The following is a 26,773-nucleotide window of genomic DNA, read 5'->3' on the forward strand; positions in this document are numbered from 1 at the left end:
AAAATTTCCATTAGAAATGGTGATATTTTCCAGATTTTTCAATGAAAAATGACCATTCGTGTGTAACATTCTGTTCTTGCAGCATATATACCTGTGTTAATAACCTGTTTCCCGAATCTTTATTTCTGTCATATATGTTTATCAAGACCACAGAAAGCAGAGCAAAATTCTCCTGGACCCAATTCAAGAGCCTCTTAAAGCAAGAACATTTCAGTCATATTCTTTGCTTGTCTCCACTGCTGACACAGAAAAGGGAGGGGGAGTTTTCCCAAAAACATGGCTCAGAGATTGGTATCTGAAATGTCAAATAGGCAGAGATCACTTTGCTCCACTGATCTCAGCTGATTGGAAAGTAACAACATTTCTTAACATCAACCCTAAGAGTTGCAAGATCCAACCTGCTCTATTACTCCATGATGTGTTTGAGATATCACATTTCTGCAACCCACGGCATGAAAGGATTTAAAAAATATCATAGCATCACACTAACAAACCTTTGCGAGAACTAGGGTAACAAGACACACACTGAAACTCAACCATCTCTGTGTGCAGTGTTACTGATGCTGAATTTGCACATCCTACACAATGATTTCTGACTACAGCAGAAAGATCATTTGAAATCACTGGTGGTGAAATTATGACATTGCCATTTTAGCGGGATACCAGGTTAATGAACCCATGCCATTTTTTTTTTCCTTTTTAAAATGATCGCAGTGGCTGTTTCGAGTTTTCCGGATATGATTATATGATTTCAGAACTCATCTCTCTCTTTATTTATTTATTTATTTATTTATTTATTTATTTGGAGTGGGGGAGTGGTATCACAATGGCATATCTCAAAAAAGGCTTAACTGAGATGGAGAATTTAACGTTAAAATTCTACATTACAAACAGTAACTCGTTTCTTCACCTTTTTAATTTTTCATTATCTATATTGATGGGTAACTACAGACAGTTTCAGCTCACTACCTGGTGATACGTTCAAGACTAGCCAGACAAGGCACAGGCACATTTTCAGCAAGCTGTTGGAAAACCTGCACAAACACGCTTAAGCGTGTGACCATTTCTCTTGGCACCAGAAGTATAATTTCCCCTGGTATCCTTTCATTTCTGACTTTTCTCTCTCTCTAACACAGATAAATTCATACTAACTGAAATTACTGTTTTTCCCTCAGTCCACATATTTGCTTTTTGTTTACGAATGCATCAATATATAAAAAGAGAACTGGGGGATAACACCTAGTAACAGACCATGGATACACCAGAAGTTCTTAAACATACAACAGTTTAAGTAAAATAGGAATTTATTTGATGTAAGAACTTACAATTGTATTTATTTTTACTGTGACTGCTGAGTTACAACAGTAGCAACTCATTTTTTTTTACTAACTACTTACTAGAAGATTGTATTCCCATCTCCTCCTGTTCTTCGTTATCCTCTCCCAGACACTGAATTCCTGCTATATGTTGGTTCTAGCCATTACTAGCCTGCTAAAAATCACCTTAACTCACTAGAGGAACAAAAAACGTCCAGCCTTTCTGTTGCTTTTAGGTTTGATAATTGACTCATACCGGCATTTTCACTGGTGCTTTGCAAACCAGTAAGTAGTGAGTTAGGAATGGCAGCAGCAACATCCTCTTCCAACATCAAGGTGAGCTGTTCAGCCAGTTTGCCCTCCCCATGAAATCACAGCTCAGTATAACCCCACCTCAGAATCAGCAGACTTTAATGTAAAGTCTGAGAAAGACTTAATCAACTTGTGGAGCTATCTGATATATATATTTTGTAGTGAAGATCAGCAATGGAGTGTCAAACCCAAATACCTGGAGGCACTTTATCTAAACTGGGGCTGAGTCACTTCACAGATGCAATCATAACGGCTGATTTCCATGCATGCCTACTCTTCCTAAACTAATTCTCCGAGAACCTCGAATGCTTCCCTACAGTGGAACGACAGCCTGGTGTCTCAGCAGGAGTCAGCACGGATCCAGCTCTGCATTCCCTAAAATCTGTCTTATCTAGATTTTCCATTATCTGGGCTATCTCTATTATTACTGCACAGCAGAGAATCGGCTGCATACAGGGTTATTCAACAGAAAGGACATAAGGTTGCATGGTAGTAGTAGTCAAAAAGGTAGATACATGCTGATGACAAAACACTCAGTCTTCCACAATAAGATGATTTGTTTTCCCAATGGGAAAAAAAAAAAAAGGGATGAAGTAAATCCCTACCTAAAATAACAACAACAAAAACAACCTCAAAAAGAAAAACTTCAACTCAAAATCATGTTTTGTTGCTGTTATTTACATTTCCAGTAATACCAAACAGTAGTAAATCTGAACTGTGGACTGTATGCAAAAAAAACCCTTTGTGTGGAAGACTGTGAACACATGAATTTCAAAAGCCAATAAAAACTGGTAATAAAGAAAAAGCAATACTAGTCCACAAACATAATTCCAAAAATATAGGTTCTCAAGTCCATTTCTAGCAGTGCTGTGATTGCTTAACCAGACATCAAGTGTGCCAGGTCACACAGCCTCCTTAGAGGCAGGCGACGTGAAACTTTTAAAACCATAATGCATCTCTCTGAAAATTCGTCAGAAAATTGTAGTAACAAAGCTCCCAGGGATCTAAAATGAGAAGTGATACATGATTGCAATGAAATTCTAAAATTACCAACTGATTTCAAGGAGGTTTTATGCATAGATACACACACATATATGTCCCCCTCTCATATATGAGAGGGGAAGTTAATAGAGTTAAACGAGTGATTTGTGGCATACAGCAAGCACCTGAAGTTGCCAGAAACCATTCTTAGACATAGCTACCGATTCTGTTCCCAACAATGTGCAGCGACATTACGGAGTCACTTCTGATGGAAAGTGCTTTGTTGGCCCGAACTTTGCAAGAACTCGTGGATATGTGAATTCCATCCGGTAACATTCATATCATGCTCTGCACAAAGAAAAGAGCTACTATGTGCTGAGGTCCTCTTTTTTTTCAAATGGCAACCTCCTGTATACCTAAAGGCTCCTTCTGATAAAAATGAAAGCTGAAATTCTTGCATACAGCGAAATATTTACAAAGAAGCAAGCGTGTTGTGCTCTGACATTCTGAAACCAATTCTTGGAAAAGCTTACTGTAGAATATTAACATTTCTAAAGCCTTTTTTTTTTTAAAGGAGCAACAAATGAACTGTAGCCTAATAAAAGGATGACTGTTGACTGTCTACAAGCGAGAAGTCAGTCATAGTGGGCCTACATCTATGTAGCAGTTGTACTTTCTTCTGCTCCTGTCATTTTGTCCAAGTTACATTTAATACACTAAGTGCGTGCTTGTAAAGTATATAAACAAGTCATCACAAACACAAACAGCAGAAGCATCTCTTTGATGGAACACATCATCACCTTAAAATAATAAGAAGCACGCCTACATGTTTCACAAAAATGCAGAAAACGTTCAACTCACATACAGCAGGGCCAACTTGATATCAATGCAGTACTACTAGGACAAGCTGCCTCCCCTGTTAAAAACTTCATTCTGCCATTCGAGACAGAGCAGAAGACTGCTCAGAACGCAAATGCTTCTTTAAGTCAATGGTGCTTTTTACAAGTTAAGATATTACTCGGCACAAACAACAAGAGTAATGAAATTGGCCCTTTGTAATTTAACTATGCAACATCAGTACCACCTGAAGAAATTATAGTTGATTGATTTATTCTCTAAAAAATAAAATAATACGTCTGCTTCTACTGATGAGCCCATTTTGAAGTCAATATTATGAGCAGTGTATAGCTTTCTATCTTGGTATTCTTGCCCTTTGCCTGGAGACACCATCTTTTAAATTGGATTCACAATTGACTATTTTGACTGCAGTAGCATTAGAGAATAAGAAGGGGGGTGCGGGGGGAAGAGACTATATTTTTCAAAAGCACCAGGTACAATGAAGTTAATTTATCAAGTGAGATAGGGCCAGATTTTCAAAGCTGTTGAAGTGTCTAAATGACCTACAGATTACCCAGTGAGATTTCTCAGAGGCATCAATGTGAAACAGAAGACAAGCCTGTTCAGAATTCAAAGCCAGTTGTTCCGGCTATTGGCTGGTAGCCCACTGATGCTAATGTGCTCAGAGATCATTGTGTTCAGCTAATTGCACAGACAGATCCCTTATCTATCCCTTTCTGCCCCATATCTAATTTTTACTTCATTGCCCAGCAAACCACTATAATTCTTGTCCAAATTCCTTAGCCAACCCTGTAAACTCAGCTCTCCTTAAATTCATGTGTTGTGCATACAGGATATACTTCAGGTTTCTGTACACAGAGAACTCAGAATGGGTATTTCATTTCACTTCTTTGTAAAATTGCATCACTGAATCAGTTGAAAGCCTTCCTTCTCTCCCCCCCCCCCAAATCATCAGCCCTTTTCTACCTCCTCTTCCCAACCAGCAAAAGGGAAGAAGGGAGTAGGGGCTGCAGTCAGTCCCCAATGCTTTGTCTCTTCCAGTCCTTCACAGTCACTCTCTGCTGGAGCAAACTGCTCCAGCACGGGTCCCCCACGGGTGGCAGCTCCCCCCAGACCCCTGCTCCTGCGTGGGCTCCTCTCCACGGGCTGCAGCTCCAGCCTGGGGCCTGCTCCTGCAGGGGCTCTCCATGGGCCACAGCCTCCTCCAGACCACATCCACCTGCTCCACTGGGGGCTCCTCCACCCATGGGGGGGCTGCAGCGTGGAGATCTGCTCCATGTGGGACCCATGGGCTGCAGGGGGACAGCCTGCTCCACCAGGGGCCTCTCCACCGGCCGCAGGGGAGCTGCTGCTGCCTGGCTGGAGCACCTCCTGCCCTCCTGCTGCACTCAACTTGGGGTCTGCATGGCTGGTTCTCACTCCTCTCTTCCAGCTGCTGTTGTGCAGCAGGTGTTTCCCTTTCTTAAATCTGCTTTCACAGAGGTCCAACCAATGTTAGCCACTGGCTTGGCTCTGGCCAGCAGCAGATCCCTTTGGAGCCAGCTGAAACTAGCCCTTATCTAACATGGGACAGCTTCTGGATTCTTCTCACAGAGGCCACCCTTGCAGCCCCCCGCTAACAAAACCTTGACACATGAACCCAATACACAGTCATTTGTGCACTCCACTAAAATGGCTGCAGTGTCATGCAGACTGCAACGTACACTGACATTGGCAGCAGAATCCCACAGCCATCTTCGCAGACTCAGAAAATACACAGTAGTGGCACATTGAAAGCAGTCTAGATTTCTTGAAACTACCACAAAGCCTTGCTGCCAAAACAAGTTTCATACACACAGTTTTATTTTACTCAGATTTACAGATATAATTGAGATAAATAATTACAGTGTCAGAAGCCTTATCTTCCCAACTTTCATATCAGAAAAAAGTCTGAAAGGATTTTAATTACCTTGCATTTGTCTGGATAATTATAATTTTTTTTAATCATTTGTTTACAATCTTATAAGGACCTTCCTTCTTACGGAGAGATGTTCTGCAACAGTCCATAAAGTAAGATAAGATTGAAGATGATGCCTTGGGAAGACATCCTCTTCCAAACTGAAGTGGACTGACTTAAAATGCTTCTGCTTTTCATCACTGCCCTTATGTCAGCAATAAATGTGCCAAAGCTCATGCAAGACCTCCCTAACCTAATTTTACATGAGCTGGCTGAAAACAGAGTAAGAGACAATTAACCACAACAACTGCCACTGGAAGAACAGTGTACTATATCAGTAACATATTAAACCACATCAGATGTTTTAAAATTGAATTTGTCCACACCTCTACTCCAGTATAGATGTGCATCATGCTGCCAGAGTGCATTTCTGAGAAGGTACATAAGCCATTTTAGTTCAAGTGAATCACTTCAACAGCATCAGTATAGTTAATGCAGTACTAAGGTAGAGATGAAAATAAGAAAGTTTTTCAGGCCAGGACCAAGACCTTTATTAGTTTAACATGATAACTGAGAAAAATAGAATTGGATTTGAAAAATTAAATCAAAAGCAGCTATAACTCACTCACTCTCATTAAAAAAAAAAAAAAAAAAAAAAAAGAGAGAGAGAACAGCGGTTTGTTCAACATAAAGAAAGAAAACAAACCTCTCTGATCTCTGTTCTCAGGTTCTTCTTTTGGTATCTAGTGATTCAGGACAATATTTCTGTTCCACAACTATCTGCTCACAGTCCTCAGAGAACTACGATTTTGTTGCCCAGTATTAAAAGCCTCAAATTCAAGAGCAATAACAACAACACAGAGAATGTTTCTCTATCTTGTCTCTGTTATTAATTATGTCCCATTTGCTTCTTCTGAATTGCTATTATTTAGTTGCACTGGATGGGTGTGTTAGAAAGCAGTGGAAGACGGATCAACAGCTGTAGTTATTGCGAAAATTATGGCAGCACATCAGAGGAATTGCAGCTGCTCACTTCATGCAAATAAGAGCTACTTGACAATGATTATAATTATACAGTATGTCAAACAACATAGCTGGAGTAAGAGTAGAAAGTATATGTTTTAGAAAGGCAAAAGATTTCCATCTCATTATGCTCACATGCCTTAAACTCCTCCTTAGGGATAACAGGATCCACTTTCTGTCAGTGGACTCACAGATTCAGTAAGATCTACTAGGTCTCCCAGATAAAACTGTCTGGTCAACTGTACAGCTATCAAACATGGCACTTCTTACCAGGTATTTATAGTACAGCATTACTCAGAGGCCATAGTCAGAGCTTAATGCATCTTTGTACCTACACTAAAAGCTGTGTAGATATGAAGAAAGATCCAGGTGAATGTAGTTTCAAAGCAAAAGTTTCAAAGCCACTCACTGCTTCTGAGAGGCTCAAACAACATGGATGCCATCTCCTCTTTGCAAAGCCTGGTTTTGATACCTAGAACAGCTTTAATATTCTAATTTACTTTTGCATGTAAGTACTTTCAGCTTGTTTTGGCCAATTTCTTTGTCATTTCAGGCACTAAGGCCCTCTTAAAGAGCACATTTCCTTCTCTTCAATAAAAACTTCACTGAAAGTTCCTAATTTTCAGAGAGGCTGTGTGCAGTGCTTATCCTGCTACATCTGTAGGCTGTCTGTCTGCACATTAGCAACTGTTTAAATAAAGTGACATTTTATTATGTTAGTTTCTTCCAGTTCCTGTTCTGCATTCAGCCTCTTTAATTAAAGCCCTCTATTTTTGCTAGTTGTTTCATGCTGGCAAATGCCTGCACCTGTGTGGAAAAAACACGAACTGAACCTCATTTGCTTTCCTCTGCATCTCAAACCTGTTTCAAAAACTGTACAACAATTATGTTGCAAATAGTAAATCCACAACACTAAATACAAGATAAATGGACAGTTTTATTTATTTTTACTCACAACTGCTGCAACAAAAAGAGACATAAGGAGATATATAATTATGCAGTCTTCCTGCCTCTCACTTAGGTACAAGATCTTGGAACCACTTTGTCTGTGACAGACAGTTGCTAAAGTTCATCACTGTTCTTGTTTTACACAGTTTTTTGAACTGTGTAACTCAGCAGTAAGTAATCTTTCATTTGTACTATACCAGGAAAAAAATTTGGAGTTTCCAGAAGTCTGCTGACCAAGGCCCAATTCCAAAGGCAACGAAGCTGGTGAAAGGTCTAAAGAACAAGTCTTATGAAGAGCGCTGGAAGGAGCTAGGGTTGTTTAGCCTAGAGAAAAGGAGGCTCAGGGGAAACCTTATAAAACTGTACAATTACCTTAAAGGAGGCTATAGCAGGGTGGGTGTTGGTATCTTCTCCCAAGCAACAAGTGGTAAGACAAGAAGAAATGGCCTGAAGTTGCACCAGGGGAGGTTTAGGTTGGATATTAGGGAAAATTTCTCTCTGAAATAGTTGTGAAGTATTGGTAAGAGGTTGCCCAGAGAAGTAGTTGAGACACCATCCCTGGAGGCCTTCAAAAAACATTTAGATGTAGTGCTTAGTGACATCGTTTAATGTTGGTCTTAATAGTGCTTGGTTTAAGGTTAAACTACGTGATATTAGAGGTCTTTTCTAATCTGAATGATTCTATGATTCTGTGATGGGACTCCAAGTTGAAGTGGTACCTAAAGCTTCCTACTTTTCATACGTAGTCATTAAATCACTGATGCAACAGTGGCTATTGAAATTGTTAATCTTACCTGAAATCACATGCTGTGGTAAGCTCGGCTCCTCCTCCAATAGCTTTTCCTTGGATTAGTGCAACACTGATCAATGGCAATCTACGCAAGAGAATTTTGCAAGCAAAATTCATTCTTTTATTCTGAGAAACAATCAAAGGCAAACTATCTTTACAGTAAAAGCTCAGAAGAACATTCTGCTCTAACTCATTCGTTCTTTGAATTCAAATCTATTGAATTTTTTCGATAACATCTTTGCAGGTTAGCAGCACAATACCAACTCCACTTAAACTAAATCCATTCTTTCATAATTAATATGGGAACCATGATGCAACAGCAAGACAGAAATATCTAATGGAATCACAGTAAAGCAGATCATGTACAATATTATGAAAAAAAAATTAAAAAATACATACTACAATTATACCTGAGAAGGCTTTCTGCAAGAAGGAATGACAGGACAGTGACACAAGACTCTACACTAAGCCAGGACAGAGAGCAGTAGCAAGGGACCCCAAGAACTGCACAGCTCGGTTGTTGAGAAACAATGAGATTCAGCATGACAACTTCAGCAAACTTCTTCAAACAGCAGTGCTATCATCTCAAACATCAATAAAACTTTTTTTCGGAGGACAAAACTGTCCTTTGAGGATAGCAACAATCTGTTAGCTATGATGGTGCTGTATTCAATCACGTTCAAGGTAATTCAAAGGACAGAAGGAAGGAAGAGTATGTGGGGAGAAACTCTTTTCCTACTGTCATTGTGAAATCAATATTAATAAACAGTGACTGACTTAAGATAAGACAAGTACCCTAAGAAAGGAAGATAACTGGTCAGTCCCAGACCTGATACATCTTTTACTACAAAGAGGCATTTAATTCATTAAGCAGGGTTAAAACCACATTCAGAAGTCAGCCTCCCAATCACAATCTGGTATTTGGTTTTACTTCTACTTTAAGAGAAATGCCAAAAATTTCTTATGGCCCAAGTCCACTTGCCAGCTGCAGCACACTTAACACAATAATTTGCACAAGGGAACCCGTGGAAAAAGGTAACCTCATTATTCCTACGGTTTGTGGGAACCCAGAATATATGGGTTCGAGCACCCTACATCCACACTCATCTCATCTGTTTGAGGCACCTCCTTCATGATCACAGTTTGCCTCAGCTCCCTCTGAGGGAGATGGATCCAACTAAGATAGATCTTGCCAAAGAGCGATTTAGTGCTCCACCTGAACCACAGCCGCAATACAGTGCAATATACTTTAAGTCAAGATACCTGAGGTGAGATTTTAATCTTCATACATCTTCTTCCTCTTTGTTTTGCCACATCACTTTTGATTATACCAAGGCCAAATTATACAAATGGATTCTAATTCAGATCCTGAGGATTCCTTCCAATACAGTACTACTAAGAATAAGTCTCCAATTTCCTGGGCAGTTTTGCAGAATACTGTTAGCTCATAACATTTTATCATATATACTATTTGAAAACACAAAATATTTATCTTAACAAAGCCCTGAGCAGTCAAAAAATGGAACCTACCATACATGCGTGTAATAGAAATGTGATTTCTTAAAGGAAGCTGAATCTAAAAGAAAGGAAAAAGAAATCAGGAGTACCAGATGGTAGAACTGAATACATTCCTCTTATGAAGTGGGAAGATTAAATAAATATATTAAATAAATGTTACCTGTGTGGGCTGCATAAGCTGGCCCTGCTTGTTTGTTAAGAGCAAGCAATTTCTACTGAGTTACAGAAGTCAGCTTCAGAAACATTAAAGGCCTATGCTTCCTTAACTATAGTTATCTCTCATCTCTCCACATAGAAACCTATAGGTATTCTTCTGTTCCAATCTCTGGAAAGTCTAATAATAGTTGCAAAATGTCAAGGCCTAAATTAAAATCCACAAATACTTACATAATTAACATATGCAAATACAAGGTCTGGGATTCAAAATTTAATATTTAAAACATCTGATTAAAGAGTTAGCCAAAACATATTTCAATCATTATAATTACTTCATAAAGAAAGGTAAAGAAAATATATTACCTCATAAGTCTGGTTAAGGTGTTTTGCATAAACATGCACATATTCATCCCATCCTATAAAGAATGAAAATTCAAAAATGTTAATTGGTTAATCTTGTCCATAATCCAGTCCAACCCCACTAAGCCCAAAGAGAAAACCTAGTGTAGATTGAGTTAAAAAAAACAACAAACACCCTCAATCATTTATTAAAATTGCAGTTATAATTAAACCACTATAAAAATAATTTCAATACCAACTTGCTGTGATGTGAAATTTTACATCCTTTCCTCTGAATCTCCTGTTCTCATTCCTCCCAGATAAACACCCGTAAAGATGAGCTTTAAACATTTGTATAGGACCATGGATGGCTGCGAACTCCATACTGTTCTAAATCCACACAACTTTACAGAAGTGAAAATTTACCAGCTTTTTATTTTAATCATTTGAATTAAAAGCATTTCAGGAAAAAAGATTGTAAAACAAAAAGGAGGAAAGAAGTAACATCAGCTTGCAAACAGTAGTGACTAGGGAATAATTGTTCCCTTCTCTTCCAGTACAAGAACAAAGGCTTTAAATAAAATCAACTGCTGCCAGGTTCAGAACAAATATCTCTTCCTACAACATACACAACAGAACACTTTGCAGCAGATTACTGCAACCTTTAAAGGACTACATGAATTCAAGAACAACTACAAAATCTCACAACAGAAAAATCTGCAAAAGGTTACTAAGTACAAGGTAACACCTTCACACCATAAATTGCTGGAGACTAAGAAAATATACTGAATTAAAATCATTCTCTCTCTGCCTTCCCTGTTCTTACGTTCTTCTCCAGGCGTCTAGTGTTGACCAGGAACACACACACATGACTAAGCCAAATGATACAATATGACCATGGCTGTATATGTATGTTAAATGAACTGCACATGTGACATTTAATCCAAATTAAGAAAAATAATGCTTGGGTATAGTGAAAATAATAAAGTAGGTAACAATTCCATCTTGTCTTCCAAAAAATGGCAGGAAGAAAAAGAAACAACAACATATCTGTATCAGTGTTTACTGATTTCTAATGAACAGTTTTACAGGGGCTTTCATGTTAAAGAATCTGCCTTAATTAAAAGTTTCTGACTCATACCTCTGGGAAAGAAAAGACGCAGTAAATCTTCAGTACCTCTTGGAATAGGGGCTTGCAACAGGAATAGGACAATTTCGGCCAATTTATTGTTAATTTATTCATGTACTCCCAAGACCTACTCTGCCCATAGCCAACCAGAATTATGGTATTCAGGGACAGATTTCTGGCAGACAGAAGATGCCATGACAGCAGCATGAGGAGCAGCCAGCAGGCTGAGGGAGGCAATTATCCCTCTCTGCTCTGCCCTTGTGAGGCCGTTCTTGGAGTGTAGGTCTGGGTCCCCCAGCACAAGAAGGATGTTGATCTGTCAGAATGGGTTCAGAGGGCTACAGAGATGATCAGGGTGCTGGAGCACCTCTCCTACGAAGAAAGGCTGAGAGAGCTGGGGCTGTTCAGCATACAGAGAAGGCTCTGGTGTGACCTTATTGCAGCTTTTCAGTACTTAAAGGGAGCTTATAAAAAAGGTGTAAAGCAAAAGAGATGGAGTTACTTAAGTCCTGGACAACATACCCTTCAAGTCTTCCTGATAAGAAAAATAAGGCTACTAGTCAGAGTATTTTTTATCTGAATAAGAGAGATGTTCACTGGAGTCTAGTGGAATAATCACATTTTCAGCTCTAATATGGTCCTCAGAGTCAGAAGAAAACTAGTTAGAAGAAAGGCAGGTAAAATATTGTATGCACTACATGCAAAGACAAAAAAAAAAAAAAAAAGGATTAATAGCTTGGGGTGCAGCTGGGAGATACAAGGAAAAAGAAAGTCACTTTCATAAAGTAGAAAAGGAAACTGTACCCCTGGTTCTTTTTGCTGCAAGAACTTACAGTCATAGAAAAATAGAATCACAGAATCATCTAGGTTTGAAAAGACCTTCAAGATCACCAAGTTCAACCATCACCCAGACCTACTGAGTCCCATCACTAAACCATGTCCCTTGGTTCCATGTCCACTCGTCTCTTAAATACCTCCAGGGACTGGGAACTCTATCGCTCCCCTGGGCAACCCATTCCAACACCTAATCAACCTGTCTATCAAGGAATTCTTCCTAATGTCCAACCTAAACCTCCCCTGGTGCAACTTGAGACCTTTTCCTCTTGTCCTATCACTTGTCACCTGAGAAAAGAGACAAACACCACCCTCAATGCAACCTTCTTTCAGGTAGCTCTAGAAAGAGATGAGGTTTCCCTCAAGCTTTCTCTTCTCCACACCAAACAACTGCAATTCCCTCAGCCATTCCTTGCAGGTCTTGTTTTCTAGTCCCTTCACCAGCTTTGTTGCTCTTCTCTGAGCACACTCAAGCAACTCAATATCCTCCTGTACTGAGGGGCTCAAAACTGAACTCAGCATTTGAGGTGTGGTCTTATCAGTGCCAAGGGGACAACCACTTCCCTAGCCCTGCTGGTCACACTGTTTCTGAGGCAGGCCAGGATTTAGTCCATCTTCACAAATCATTTCCATCTGCTCAGAAGTCCTCTGCTGCTTACTGGTTAGGAACCTCTGTTGTAAGGCTTCTAGACAGAGAACAAAGAAAGTGAAAACCTCCTTCATGCCTCCTTCTTCTTAGCTGTTCTTTCAAGAACCTCTTCTGCTTTTCAGATAGCCAGCTTTTCAAGTTTCACTCCAGAATGAGGATATTGTTCTTGGGAACCAGGTTTACAAGGGCAGAAAGAAAACATTTTTCTTTAACAATACCACTATTAATTTGCCTGCCGTGATTTGGTCATCCTAACATTAGTGCTCACCAACAAAGAACAGGCAGGGTATCTGGGTTCGTTTCAGGGTTAGGAATAGCTGAACATGAGAGGAAGAGGAGAAGGAGGAAGAAGAGGAGAAGCCACTCAAAGGCACAAAAATCCTTCAATGTTCTTGGCCATTATTTTGCCTTTCCTGCACCAGATGGAAAGGCAGACCATATTGCAGATTATGACAAATACCACATCCATCCAGCCAATTGGTTGAATAAAATAGAAGTGATTTCTGTCATTACTAAAAGCTCTTCAACCCCCAAATTACAGATGACTACTCTAACTGGACTAAGAGATCATTGCCAAAGCTCAACTGGACAAGAGTTACATTTGTTCTTCCATTTTATTCAGGTCCAGACACAGTGTTGACAAAATTGAAACCTCCTTGTAATAGCAGCCACGCTGCTTAAGTTTGTTTTTGACTTGAGAATATATAAGAAGTGATTACTTGTCTTTGCTTTTAAAGGTCAAACTACTGAAGCATGGGTTATTTTATGTGTAAATGCACCATATACTGTTCTGAGAAACCAAAATGAGATTTTTAAAAGAAAAGGCTAAAAAGAATAAGTCATGTAGGAATTCAGAGTTACGAATCAATTACAGTGACACTTAAGCCATGGCTTAAAGTGGTTGCCAGCATTTTTTAAACCATGTGCTTTGCATGTAAAATTGCAGCATAAACACAGTGAAACACCTCTGTCTGATAGGGATCTCTGAATATCAAAAAGCTCATTTTTCTCCCAAAACTTTGTATCACTACTTGCCTGGCTGTTGGGTATTGCTTTGACAGTATTCAAATCAGATCCTGAACAAAAAGTATTTCCTGCACCACAGATGATAAGGCCTTTGCCATCCTTCCAGTTTTCCAGTTCAGCTACCTTCTCCTGGAGCTCTAGCATCATAGTGCCTGTTACGAGAAACGAGAAGCAACGCTTAGAACAAAATGACTATAAGCAGCATGTTTTACACTACATTCTTCACTACCAAAATCAAGTTATCATTAAGATGTGATAGGCTTAAAAACACAAGGGAAAGAATCACCTTAAATCCCTGCCCAGCACTGACATGTTTTTAATCCAAAAATGTACTTACTGAAATTCTGATGAGTATTCTGCAACTTGCATTACACTCACCAAAACAAAACAAAAAATTCAAGTGGCATAAGCATAAATTCTACCTGATTTATTCTTGTTTATAATTGCATAAATTCAGGACACATTAACTTCTTGTGTCTATCCAAATCAGTCCATCTAGTCATGTCCATCATGTCCATCTTTTCATGTCACTGACATTTCACTCTGCATATTCAAATGTAAATATATTAAAAAAAAAAAAAAAAAAAAAAAGAAAAGGCTGCAGAGCAAACAGTGTTGAAGGCCAATGGCATTTAGAAGCGTCCAGATTTAGACTGGACATCTAGTCTAGAAATCTAGAAATAGATTTAAAAATTGAAGTAAAATAACTTTTTTAAAAGAACAATAAAAAAGGAAATTTCTCTGAAACATCTTCTATTCCCTCCCTGGTAACTGTCTAGAAAAGCTGTCTTTACAAAGTACGTCCTAGGCTTCAAATGTATGGATTAAATAGTACCGTCTTTTTACTTCAAATATTCTCACATGTTCACTTAAGAGCTTTCTCATACTACAGACGGTTATAACTGTGCTAATCCCTGGTGTTACACAACAGACTTTTTTGGGTTATTTTATTTCTGCTCTAAAGAAACTGGAAAAAAGGATGAAGGGAAGAAAATTATCAGTGCTGTGAGACAGCTATGTAGAGCTCACATTTAAAATGTGGAATTGAGAGGCTTGGACACTTCAGACATTTCGTCATGAGTTGCTGAGAGTAGAATCTAGTTTGTTCAGTGAAAACTCGTTTTACGTACTGCCCAAAGCAACTGCCTGAACTCGCATTGGCAGGCTTTACTTCCAGAGACCTCTGACAACACCTACCTTTCTTCATCAACTATATATGGAATTAGAACAATTACTGCAACAGCCCATGCCCGTGATTCTTTTCATCTTTTATTGCATAACACTGAGGTGTGAATTAACATCTGACATCCAAAAGTATTTACTCCTTAGCAAGAAACATTTTCTCATCCATTTACAGATCTCTGTTTTCAATCTACTTCACATTATAGAATATCCAAATTGGAAGAGACTCACAAGGATCATCTAATCCAACTCCTGGGTCCCCAGAGGGCCACCCAAAAAAAAATTTATATATCTATCTATATATATATGTATAAAAATCAGACCATGTATCTGAGAGCTTGTCAAAACACTTCTTGAAACTTCTCTGGGCAACCTATGCCAGTGCCTCACCACCCTCTGAGTGAAGAATTTCTTCCTTAAATTTCATCTAAATCCACCCTCCTTTAGTTTGAAGCCATTACTCCTTGTCCACACCAACTGAGCATACCCACATTAACTTAAAGCTCTTCCCCTCTGAAGGACTCTCATATGTTCTTAAGAGAAAAATATTTATACAAAGTAATTTTAAAATGCAGCATAACTACAGGATGATGATGCTTTAAGCTCTACCCTCCTTAGATGAGGATGTACATGGACAGACCTACCTTCTTCAGATGTAAATGACCTTTAGATTAATATCTCAAGGAATCTTTCATTTTTTTCCAAGTCTCTTATTTTTTTGACCCTACACACATTTCACTGAATGTACAGTGAACATTTCCTGGCCTAAAACTGCCTGTTAGCAGCCATCCTAACATCCTGAGATTTTTTTCTTCCTACTTGTTTTCCTTGCAGTTCCTTATGAAGTATGCATCCCAGCACCAGGCCAAGAACAAATGCTTTATAAAGGACCTCCAGCTTGGTTTGGTCTCAGCCACTGAAATAGCTAAGACCATGCTCCTGAGGAAAGCAAGAAGTGCACATTAAATATTATATACCAGAACGATTTTTATTTTTTTTAATGGCATACTATATACCAGAACTGCACTTTTACCAGTTCCTTTCCATTTGCTTTTATAATTTGCTCAGGCTATTTGTGTGTTGCAGATTACATCTGTTTTCACTGAATTTCACCTTTTTGATCTTGAGCTCTTTGTAGCACTTAAGCAACTTCACTTTGAATTCCACTCCCCTGCTCCAAATAACCTTCTTGCAAGTTCTTCCAATCCTGGGTCATCTGATAATTTCAGCAGTTCACTTTCTATTCATCACCCAAGATAAGAATGAAAATACTGAGCAGAACTAGGCTAGCAGAGGCTTCCACGGATCTTCACTTGAAATGCTTTCCCAGCCTGACAGCATATTCAATGTCTTTCCTGCAAACAGTTCTTTAAATAGGTGTGCTTCAACACCACACATTTTGCTTTTTGTGTATTTCTCAAGTTTCTTACATGAAAGGTATTTGGACTGGCATCAAAGTTTTGCCAGAGCCAAGACATAGCACAACCACTGTTTGTGGTGCTTTTAATAATGAAAGCAGTGAGGTAGTGAAGAGTCTTTCCAGAGAGTATTATGAACCAAAAATCTAGGTAACCAAAAAACTGAGCTTATAAAAAGGGACTGTATGAGCCAGCCGCATGCAACAGCGGGTGGAACAAGAGAAAGAGGTGAGCACCTGCCCCCTCTCCCTGGCAGAGGATTCCCTCCATTACCATGTACACTGACAACACTGAATTATTATTTCACCAACAGACACATCATAGGATGTCTGATACAATGATGAGGACACAACAGTAAAGCAAATCCTCGTTCTGCCAGTCTTGGTCCTTCAACATACGATACCAGTAAGTTCATGCTCCTCACAGCACTGAAGGTACTTGCAATATTTCATCTGTTTGTATATTAATTGTTAACTAAGAATAAATAGCTTTTTATTTAGAAATAACAAGAAATTATTCTAGATTCTATATTATAATTCTAGAAAATAAGTTTATCGTCATTACCTTCTAGTTCTTGCAGGCTGGCCTCCTTCTCTTTTAAATAAAGTTCAGCTTTAGTTCAGCAAGAGGTTGGGTTGCTGAAATTGGTTCCACCAGGCTTAAACTGACATTATTAGCATTTGTTTCCAAAGAGACCATTTCAAACAGGTGGCTATCAGATTCCAATTAAGAAGAGAAAAAAGGCATAACAACTTCCACATTGCCCATTAGCAATTTGCCAACAATTTTGTTCTGCTTTCAGTTCCATGAGTTGCTCAAGCTTTGAACAAACATAATTCCTCTGAGATAAAAAGCTGCTGTGCAAAGTAAATGCCTGGCAAATGGAATTTCTCTGAGCAGTTTAATGATGTTTTGCAGCTTTCTAAAGGAAGCGTATATGTACATATAAATTCATATCTGCCACTCTTGAGAAGCTCTGAGACACAACATTAACAGAATTTCTTTGAGGTAGGGTATTTCACAGGCTCTGGCAAATGAAGTTAACCAGGTCTTGCTGGAGCAATTTAAGGGCTGTACATCCTATTCCTTTCCACACTTCCCCTGAAGGGTATTACTCAATACACAGCAAATGGAAAAAGATCAAGTGCTTGCTAGTTCCTCAGCACCTATGGATTACAGACAATGATGTTAAACTGAAGTGAAGAGCATTGTAAATTAACGTACCATACCATCACTTGTTTTGGCCAAGGAGCCAACATGACTCTGCTTCTACTCTCCTTGCTGCAACAACAAAAAAATCTGTAGCAGAGGTGCACAGTGAAAAAAAGCAGTTATCTCCTAAACTGCCACTGTAAGATTTTCCAGAGCAAATTTCTGTGGCTATTACCTAGCGAAATGGGGTACTGCTCTCTAGAGGGCTCTACACACTCCTATAAAACAGAACTGTCTGGTCCCATGGATCATTTGCTGTATGCTAATCAGGGTCTGCAACAGAGACACAACTATTAATTTCCTCTTAGTTTTTTGTAGCTTCTGTTTGCTACTAGAACACTGAAGTCATTCACATTCACTAATAATTTATTTTCACAGCAGTCTTATAACATTACAGACCACCAACTAAGCCAGAGAGAAAATACCTGCTAATTTTGAGTGTCCAATTTGAGAGGTCTGATATGATTTCAGCACAATAGCGTTGTACAGCACTCAGTATAGTCAAAGCACAGCTAACAGTGGCCTAAACAGCAGTTGTGACTGCTCAGCACTTCTGGAAATCAGTTCTGAGACCCTCCCTTCAAGCACCCAGAAAACATGGAACACGGTTGTAAGTTCAAAGTTTAGAATCATAAAATCACAGAATATCCTGAGTTGGAAGGGACCCACAAGGATCACTGCGTCCAACTCCTGGCTCCACACAGGACCACCCAAAAATCAGACCATGTGTCTGGAAGCATTGTCCAAACGTTGCTTGAACTCCAGCACGCCTGAGGCCGTGACCACTGCCCTGGGGAGCCTGTCCCAGTGCCTGACCACCCTCTGGGTGCAGAACCTATCCCTAACCCCCAGCCTGACCCTCCCCTGTCTCAGCTCCATGCCGTTCCCTCAGGTCCAGTCACTGTCCCCAGAGAGCAGAGCTCGGCGCCTGCCCCTCCGCTCCCCTCGTGCGCCATGAGGCCTCCCCTCGGCCTGCTCTGCTCTAGGTTTGGTTTCAGCAACTTGACTTCCATTACATCTGATCCCCATAGCAGGCTGGGCTTTATCTGTCCTTCCTCTTTTATTGCTCACTTCTCATGATTCTTCCAAACAAAACAACAAAAAAGCTATGAACACCCAGCCCATAAACTGTAGTTTGCACAGCTCTATTTTAAGTCAAAAAAAAAAAAAAAAAAAAAAAAAAAAAAAAAAAACAACCTGTAGAAAAAGAGCAAACAGTAGTGTAATTATGATTGTATAATAACATGTATGCTGACAGGGAAGTATTCAGAAAGACAATCTCCATGCTAATGTCTTTTAACTAAACTTCTCATGTTAAGCAATGATTTTACACATGAGCTTTTAAGAAGAAACAAAAGAGCAACTGCAGAGACATCTGGGTGAATTACCACAAATTCTGTTATTCTGTTAGGTTTTCTTCCTTTCAGCTAACAATCATTTGTGGACATTCTCCATGTAAACAGCTCTATGCTTTGCTAGTGTGTTGCAAACTTATTTGCTGACAGCAAAGGAACAGTGAGAACTGGGCAGGAAAAGAGAACAGCAAAAAAGAAATCAACAAGATGACAAATGCATCCATTTCAGAATATTAAGAGATAAAGGCATTCTTACAGGCTTGCAAACAGCTCAAGTTCAGGCACATGTAGACCCTGAACGTGTGCCACTTATGTCTGAAAAGAATTGAATAAGTTGGAATATTGCTAGACAGTTAAAGAGAGAGAGCAAATATACATATCTTGGAGATCAAAAGCTTCTCATTGTTCAAGACTAGTAAAATATAGCACTTGGTTTTGATAACTATACGCTTTTACACTGGACAATACTTAAGAAGATTCCTCATCTGCAACACCTAAGAATACCCAACTCATCAGGCCTTTCACAAACATCAGTATTTAAGGTACAAGACAAGTGAAGAAGAAATGGAAGTCAGTCTGGGAAACTAGAAAATACCAAATTGCAGAAGCTTAAGTTAGAGGGAAGATTTGAGGTAAAGAACAACATAATAAACTGGCCCTTTCTACACCATCTACAAAACAAAGATCGTATTTTCCCATCCCCATAAAAATACCACATAGTTCCAGAGCAGTAGAGACAAAACAAAAGAAGAAATAAGAAAAAGCACAGCAGCAGAATGGTCCTCACTGGAGAGAAAAAAAAAAAAAAAAAAAAAAAAAAAAAAGAGGAGAGGTACGTTCTGCAAGACATTCTTTATGTCATTAGGAACTTCTTGCATCTACGATGTTTAGAGCAAAAGTACCATGAAGAAGAGGGAATTTTACCACACCTCTGGTTAAAAATCCAATATTTCTTTTAGTTAAGGAATGGTAAGGCACAGCTTTTCACTTTGTTTATGCAAAACCATAGAAGAACTAACTGAAGGGGGGTGGGGGGGATCAAAAACAAACACAAAAACCAGATTCTCATTTCTGTTAACTAATTAATACCTGTGAAGGCATTCATTAGCTGCGGGTTGTTCACGGTAAGTATTCCAATGCCATTATCTTCTTTGGAAAGGTTGATGGATCCACCAGCAAACTGCTGAAGTTTCTTCTTTATCAATTCTTCCTCATAGCCATGCGCAACATTATACAGTGATACCCTTCTCTGCTGTATTATCCTCTTCTTTGCAGTCTGAAATATTTTTTTGCATAGAGAAACTGCCATTTCTGGAAAAAAAAAAAAAAAAAAAGGAAATTTTTGCTTTGAGATCCAGCTGATCCAGCTCAGTTTTCTTTCTGAAAGAAAGAGAAGCAGGACAGCAGAAACTAATATGAAGAGGATGGCATCACAGAAGTCTACAAAAATTTGCTCATTACAGACTGTATTCACAAAAATCTTAGTTCGAAACTACTCCCACAAAGTTAACAGCTTGAGTTTTATGCAGTGATTTTAGCAGTTAAGACAGAAATTACCATCTTTTAAAACCTTTTCTTGTAAAAATTACCCCAAACTATTTGGGTACAGAACACAGAAGAGGCTCAAGAAATGCAGTAAAATACTTGCATATTCCATTAGACCAACGTATTCTGTACTAATCTTCCAACCCTCTTCCCCTCCAAAACAAACAAACAAAACATGCACAAAAACCCCGCATCTGTGTTGGAGAAGAAATCCTACTGAAACCTCTAGCTTTCAGGAAGAGGACTTCCTGTTTTTCTGTAAGCAACTATTACAATAATATGTTCCTGGGAGAAGTACTGAAGAACTAAAAAAATTAGGAACCAAAGATCTTTCCCACCTTCAGGTCAATTCCCTATCATCTAATTCCATTAACCTATTTATTACATCCCATCTTAAAACTGGTTAGATTGCCTAGCCCCTAGAAGCCACCGTATGTTTTCTCAGTCATTCCAGTATCTCTTGGAATTGACCTCACTCAGACACAGGGCACCAGAACCTATGCAGTATCCCAAAGGAGGAAAAGTGTAGAGCAGTATTATAAATGGAGTATTGCCCTTGCTTTCTACACAGCTACATAATATTGGTAGTCTACTTCTGTGTACCAGAATACCCACGGCTCATTCCTCCACTATTTCCACTCTACAAAGTAACCACGTGCACCAGGACATAACAAGGAAGTCATTAAAAATATTATTATTTATCTTTTTTAATTAAAATTTAATAAAGTTAAAATCTGATTGAAAACAAAATCAATTAGCTCATATTTAACATCAACCTACTGCTCTGTATCTATGAACATTCAAATATCTGCAACATCTCAGCTATCATCCTTCAAAGCTTTTAAAATTGCTTTTAATTTATTTTTTTTTAAATAGTGGAAACATATATCCAAAGGCAATTTCTTAGCCAAATTCTTTTTCTGATATTCAGGCTCTCAGAAGAGAAAACGTCTTCCATTTTCTCATGTCATCTAGTACAGCAAGGTGCCAGAACACTAAATAAATAAATAAAAGAGCATAAGGGAATAAAGTAACAAATTTATTTAATTCACTCAACTTTGACTTATGGCAATCCGCACAAAGCACTGAAAGCAAGCTGTTGCTCTAAATCTTTATTCCCCAACATACATTCATGCAATAAAATCTCCCACCCAGCTACTAATTTTTGGCCAGGAGAGAACGAACGCTAAAAGCATGGATAGGTGCAGGCTCTTGCTGCAAAATGCAGCTTGCACTATGCCTGATTCAACACAGAGCAATTAGTTTCCAATTTTTAATGAATACAAAGCCTCTCCAATCCTCATAAGAAGAAAGATGAGACTTAATTCTCTAGGAAACCACAATGATTGGCTTGATAGAAAAGAAAAAAAAAAAAAAAAGTCTGTTCTTAACCTAACCCCTTGCCAAATTATATCTGTTTGATCATTTTTATACTACCTAGATTTTACTTGTCAAAAAATGTATAGAGCAAAACAGCTTTAAGATATGGAAATTTCATTCCACCAAAAAAAGAGTCTGTCATCTTTAACTGTGTGGTTATATGCATTAACAGCTCTTTAATATTATCACTATGGCAATAAAGAGCATCAGCAAGTGCTGGATTAGAAAACAAATTGGACATCATTGCCTGCTGATCGTGACTCATGATTAATGACTCATGCAAGGTATTATCATTGAATTACTTTTTAAAATCCATCTCTTACAGTGCCGGTCAGTACCCACTACTTTTTTAATAAATACAGGATTATTTTTAACAGCTCAGTTAGAAAAAGCTAACCACTGAGGAAAAGCATGAGGTTTAAGCTTCACTGCTCTCAGACTAAAGGAATTTTTGCTGATCTCTGACAAACAACACTCAAAATTTCAGTAAGTATGGAGCAACCCACAGCATGACTGAGACTGAGTTTTTGTACTGCAAGTGAAAGGAATGCAAGAGATAGCTGTTGCTGTAACCAGCACAATGTTGTAGGACAAGCCAAGAGATATTGTACTAAAATTTTCAGCTTAACATAAAATAATTGTCTATTTAGATACATTAAAATGAAATCTTAGTCTGACATGCTATACCCATTAACATCAGTAGCGCACAGAATTTATGCATAGCTTTTATAATGACCAGATTTCCGACAGTATAGGAATAATGAACAATATGGACAATTTGCATCTTTTGAATTTTGAAAACTGCTAATGTATTGCTGGTAGCAAGGAACAGATAAGCAAATAGTATGTGGAATGTACAGCTCGTGATATCCAATCTTTAGTTACATCAGTACCCAAGTTTTGTACCTCTTATATAAAGCAACAGTTTCAATCCCATATGGTACTCAATTGATTTTTTTTTAATACACTTTCACATGGGCTAGAAGATTATGGGTTAACATGGACACATGTTGGAAGTCAACAGCTCAGTATCAAAGGAATGATACATAATGTGAAGGTGCCATATATACACATGTAAATGTAGACAGTTATACATTTTCTGTGTATGCATATATATCAGAGGCCTTCTGAACACTTTTGGTAACTGCCTAGTTAGAATTCTGTTCTCAAAATAATATAAAATAAAATAGAGAAAATATCAGCATTGATATTCCATCTCTAGTAGACAGATTCCTTGGGAAAACAATACGCCCCAACTTTCAACCAAGCATACCTGTCCTTGCCAAAAACCACTGTTCTATTGCAACCCTAATTTTTCTTTTAAAACACACTGTATAAAACAGCAACCTTAGTCAGTATTGCCAGCTGCAATTGCCAGAGAGCATAAAGATGACTGGCCAGAGCAATGGTTAAAGGATACACACAGCAACCTCCCGGATGGTCAAAACTAAGATAAACCAGAGAACTGGATTCTGGGAACTCAGGCAGACATTTGAGCTGCATGCTCAAACAAGAAAAGCTACGCTACAGAGCAGCTACACAGAAATAATCTACAAGTTAAAATACGCAAGCAGGGAAAACTCCAACTCCAAGATAGTGTCTGAATTACTGACACAAATCAGGGAAGAAGAAAAGGGGGAGAAAGGATGCAGGGACATGCTATCACCAAGCAGCTTACAATGACTGGCCGTGATATATCAGAGAAATAAGGATGCTCTTTCTTTTGGGTCAGGAAGTGACAGGTGTGAAGTGAAGACATAGACCTGTGCATCACCTGCAAAGAGACATCAGCTGAGTTTCTGGTTTTGGATAAAGGTATCCTGAGATAAAGTGCAGCAGGAAAAAAAAAAAAAAAAAAAAAAAAAAGGACAAATTATAAAGTCCTTAAAAAATATCAGGGAGAAGAAAATATTCAAATTGCATAATAAAAGAACAATTAGAAAGAAAAATATAAGATACTGCCAAATGTGTTAAAGGCAGCTGACAGGTCAAGAAACACTGGGGAACTTGACCTGACACTGACCTCCAGCAGCTGTAATTTCAGTGACAAGCACAGAAGTGTGAAGGCAGGGTGTGGAGAAAGGGATAGAAAAATGTATACTGATGATGATCGTGAGATGATTCACAGCTTAACCATGCGTGTGTGTTACCAGTCACTGTCAAAGGCATCTATCTGTGCTAGGGAACAGTGAGGGTGACTGATGGGTGCTGCACTGGGTTCCCTCTGTGAGGGTGACTGACTACCAAATGGAAGGCAAGTGGTGAGCCAACGCTGAGGACCAGCACAACTGCCTCAATGTCTGCATGAAAGCAGACAAAAGAGCAGAGCAAAGGGGAAACACAACCAAAGCATGAAAATAGTCCATCTGTACAAAATAGGTAGGTTGAAAGTGAGTGATAATCGTTAACACCAGCTGACTGAAACCTGGGACAGCAGGCTGGTGAGTGTTGGAGGAAAAGAAAAAAAAGAAATTCTGGTGTTGGAGGTGGGGATGGAATTCAGAAACTGCAAAGAGGGCCAGCCTGGATGAGAAACCAAAACAAGGGCATGGGCCTCATAGTGAAGAGGAGTCCCCAGACCCTGGATTCCAACACAAGAAAGGTGAAGGCAGGAGGTATCACCCGAGCACTGGCTGAGCAGGCCGCTGATGCCAGCTGCTTGTCAGCACCCCTCACCTGAAGGTTACAGAGCCCTCCATCTCCTATCTCATCTGCTTCATGCATCAGTCCTGTTTCCTTCAGTGATGCATGGCCAGGCAAACTTAAACACCTTACCTGGCAGGTTCTTCCCATTCCAACAACTACCAGCCGAGGCAACCTGAGGGCAGACACCTCTCCAGCTGGCTTTACTTCAGCTGGAAGAAAGCAGTGAGCAGATCTTATGCAGGCCAAGGGATCAGAGGCACAAAACTTGCTCTCAAACCTGCTGAAACTTGTTCAAACTTTTAGTACATCATTGCTGGTACCTACATCATAGCCAAATTAGGCAGGATCAATAATCTCTGCAGTTCAGTGTGAAGATCCTTAAAGAGCTTTGCAATTCCTCTAAAATCAGACTTTAGAAGTACCTAGAATTAGAAAGAACTTTTTTTAGCCATTATAATATATTCAGAGAACAAGCAGTTTGGGCCTCCCAATCTCCACTTTTCAGCATTAGAAACGATGTTTACCTGTCCAGAACTGAGAGAACAAGATGTGAGACATCCAAATAAACTAACTGAAGATGCTTCAAACCACACACCATGAAATAAGTTTTGGAAAAAGATTTTTAACATTGCAAGTTACAAAAAAACATTGTCAGTGATTTTAGTTTTAATATGGTTTACCCTTTACACCTCTTTTCTTTTACAGTTGCTTTTATGTTTTTTTCTCTTTTCAGCTTCTACCTCTTTTTTTCCTTGTTTTTTCTTTGTTTCTGAACAGATCACTTTTTGGGATGGTGTGTGGTTTCTAAACCATTTGTTCTCTGCTTAGTCCCTGCGTGCTAAATTTTAGATTTAAATCGTCTCTCTCTGTTCCTAACCAATTATTTTCCCTTTTAATCATGCTTCAATTATTTTTAAGATTTAGTAAACAAATCACACAGAAAGTTACCCAAATCTAGTGAAAAATAACGGCCTTCAAGGACGTAAAACAGCTGACAAAAGAAGCCCTTCCATAAATACACACGACACTACCCAATGACGTTTGGTTCTGGTCCCACAATGAGCACAGGAACCGAGTTTCACAGCAGAGGGTGAGAGCAAGAACCTGTTATCTTCTGCAGAAAGCACACAGACACCTCATTGCTAATGCATTGGTCTAAAGAGGTCTGTTTGTATATCAGCATGAAAAAAAATCACTTTAAGTTCATGCAAAGCTCACTGTCCGCTAGGTGTGTTTTGGACACCTTTACGGGGAGCAGACGCGCCACCCCACAGGATCGCAAATGACCCCAACCAGCTCACTGCTTGCCTCCCAGTCACCAAATCCTGACCCACAAAAAGCAAAGCGGTGAATTTATCCTGGCCGTCACCTCTTATGATACTTTCCCCGATACGCCTTGAAAACGACGCGAAGTTTTGTAGCCAAAAAACAGCAGCGGGGACAGCAGCGGTGTCACCCCCCAGCCCGCTGCAGTGACACGGGGCACTACCAGGACGGCGGGGCGGCTCTGTGGCAGGACACACACACACGTTTTAGCCAGCAGCCACCCTGCGTGGCGAGCAAAGCAGGCTCCCAGGGGTGAAACCCCTTCCCCAGCAGAGCCTCCCTGCCGCCCGCTATGCGGGACCGCGCCGCCCTGACAGCCCCGACACGGGCACCCGGCCCCGTGCTGCCCGCCGCCGCCGCCCCGAGCCCCTGCGCCCCCCTGCGCCCCAAGGCGCCGCCGCAGCCCCGCTCAGCCCCGTCCCTGTCCCTCTCCCCGTCCCCCGGGGGAGGCAGGCACCGACCTGCCCGCAGCCCGGCCCGGCTCCAGCTGTGCCCCTTCCCCCGGCAGGGCGGTGCTGCGGAGAAAGCGGCCCCGCCGGGAACCACCACCGCGCTGCCAGGGACCGCTGCTGCTAGGGTAATTGGGTTGTGTCTCCTCCAGTAGTAGTGTGCACAGCTGGAAGCTGGGTTTTCAGCCAAAAAACCTGAGTTTCGGCCCAAGCCGGTGTGGCGGGCAGAGGCCAGTGGGATGAGGTTCAGCATGGCTAAGTGCTGGCACAACAGCACCGTGCAGCGCTACAGGCTTGGGGCAGAGGGGCTGGAAAGCTGTGCAGAGGAAAAGGATCTGGGGGTGTTGGTGGATGCTCCCCTGGACATGAGCCGGCAGTGTGCCCAGGTGGCCAAGAAGGCCAACAGCATCCTGGCTCATATCAGGGATAGTGCAGCCAGCAGGAG

General features: G+C 39.9%; 1 protein-coding gene across 3 annotated transcripts in view; it reads right to left on the reverse strand.

Moving 5' to 3' along the window:
* The window catches only part of ECHDC1 (ethylmalonyl-CoA decarboxylase 1), a 41,599-nt gene extending 15,245 nt beyond the window's left edge, over positions 1-26,354 (reverse strand). The window contains exons 1-5 of one of the 3 annotated variants that reach the window (XM_082756826.1): positions 26,341-26,354; positions 20,072-20,293; positions 13,825-13,967; positions 10,202-10,254; positions 8,169-8,249 (exon numbers count right to left, since the gene is read on the reverse strand). In XM_082756826.1, the coding sequence (XP_082612952.1) occupies positions 8,169-8,249; positions 10,202-10,254; positions 13,825-13,967; positions 20,072-20,291 (497 nt within the window). In that variant the 5' untranslated portion in view covers positions 20,292-20,293; positions 26,341-26,354. Of the gene's footprint in view, positions 1-8,168; positions 8,250-10,201; positions 10,255-13,824; positions 13,968-20,071; positions 20,294-24,877; positions 24,941-26,340 lie in introns of those variants that run through there. The other 2 variants (XM_082756827.1, XM_082756828.1) reach the window with 2 other exon arrangements.
* Positions 26,355-26,773: the final 419 nt, after the last annotated feature.

The sequence above is a fragment of the Aythya marila genome, assembly GCF_965140915.1.
Source record: "Aythya marila genome assembly, chromosome: 3".
In the NCBI taxonomy this organism is placed as follows: Eukaryota; Metazoa; Chordata; class Aves; order Anseriformes; family Anatidae; genus Aythya; species Aythya marila.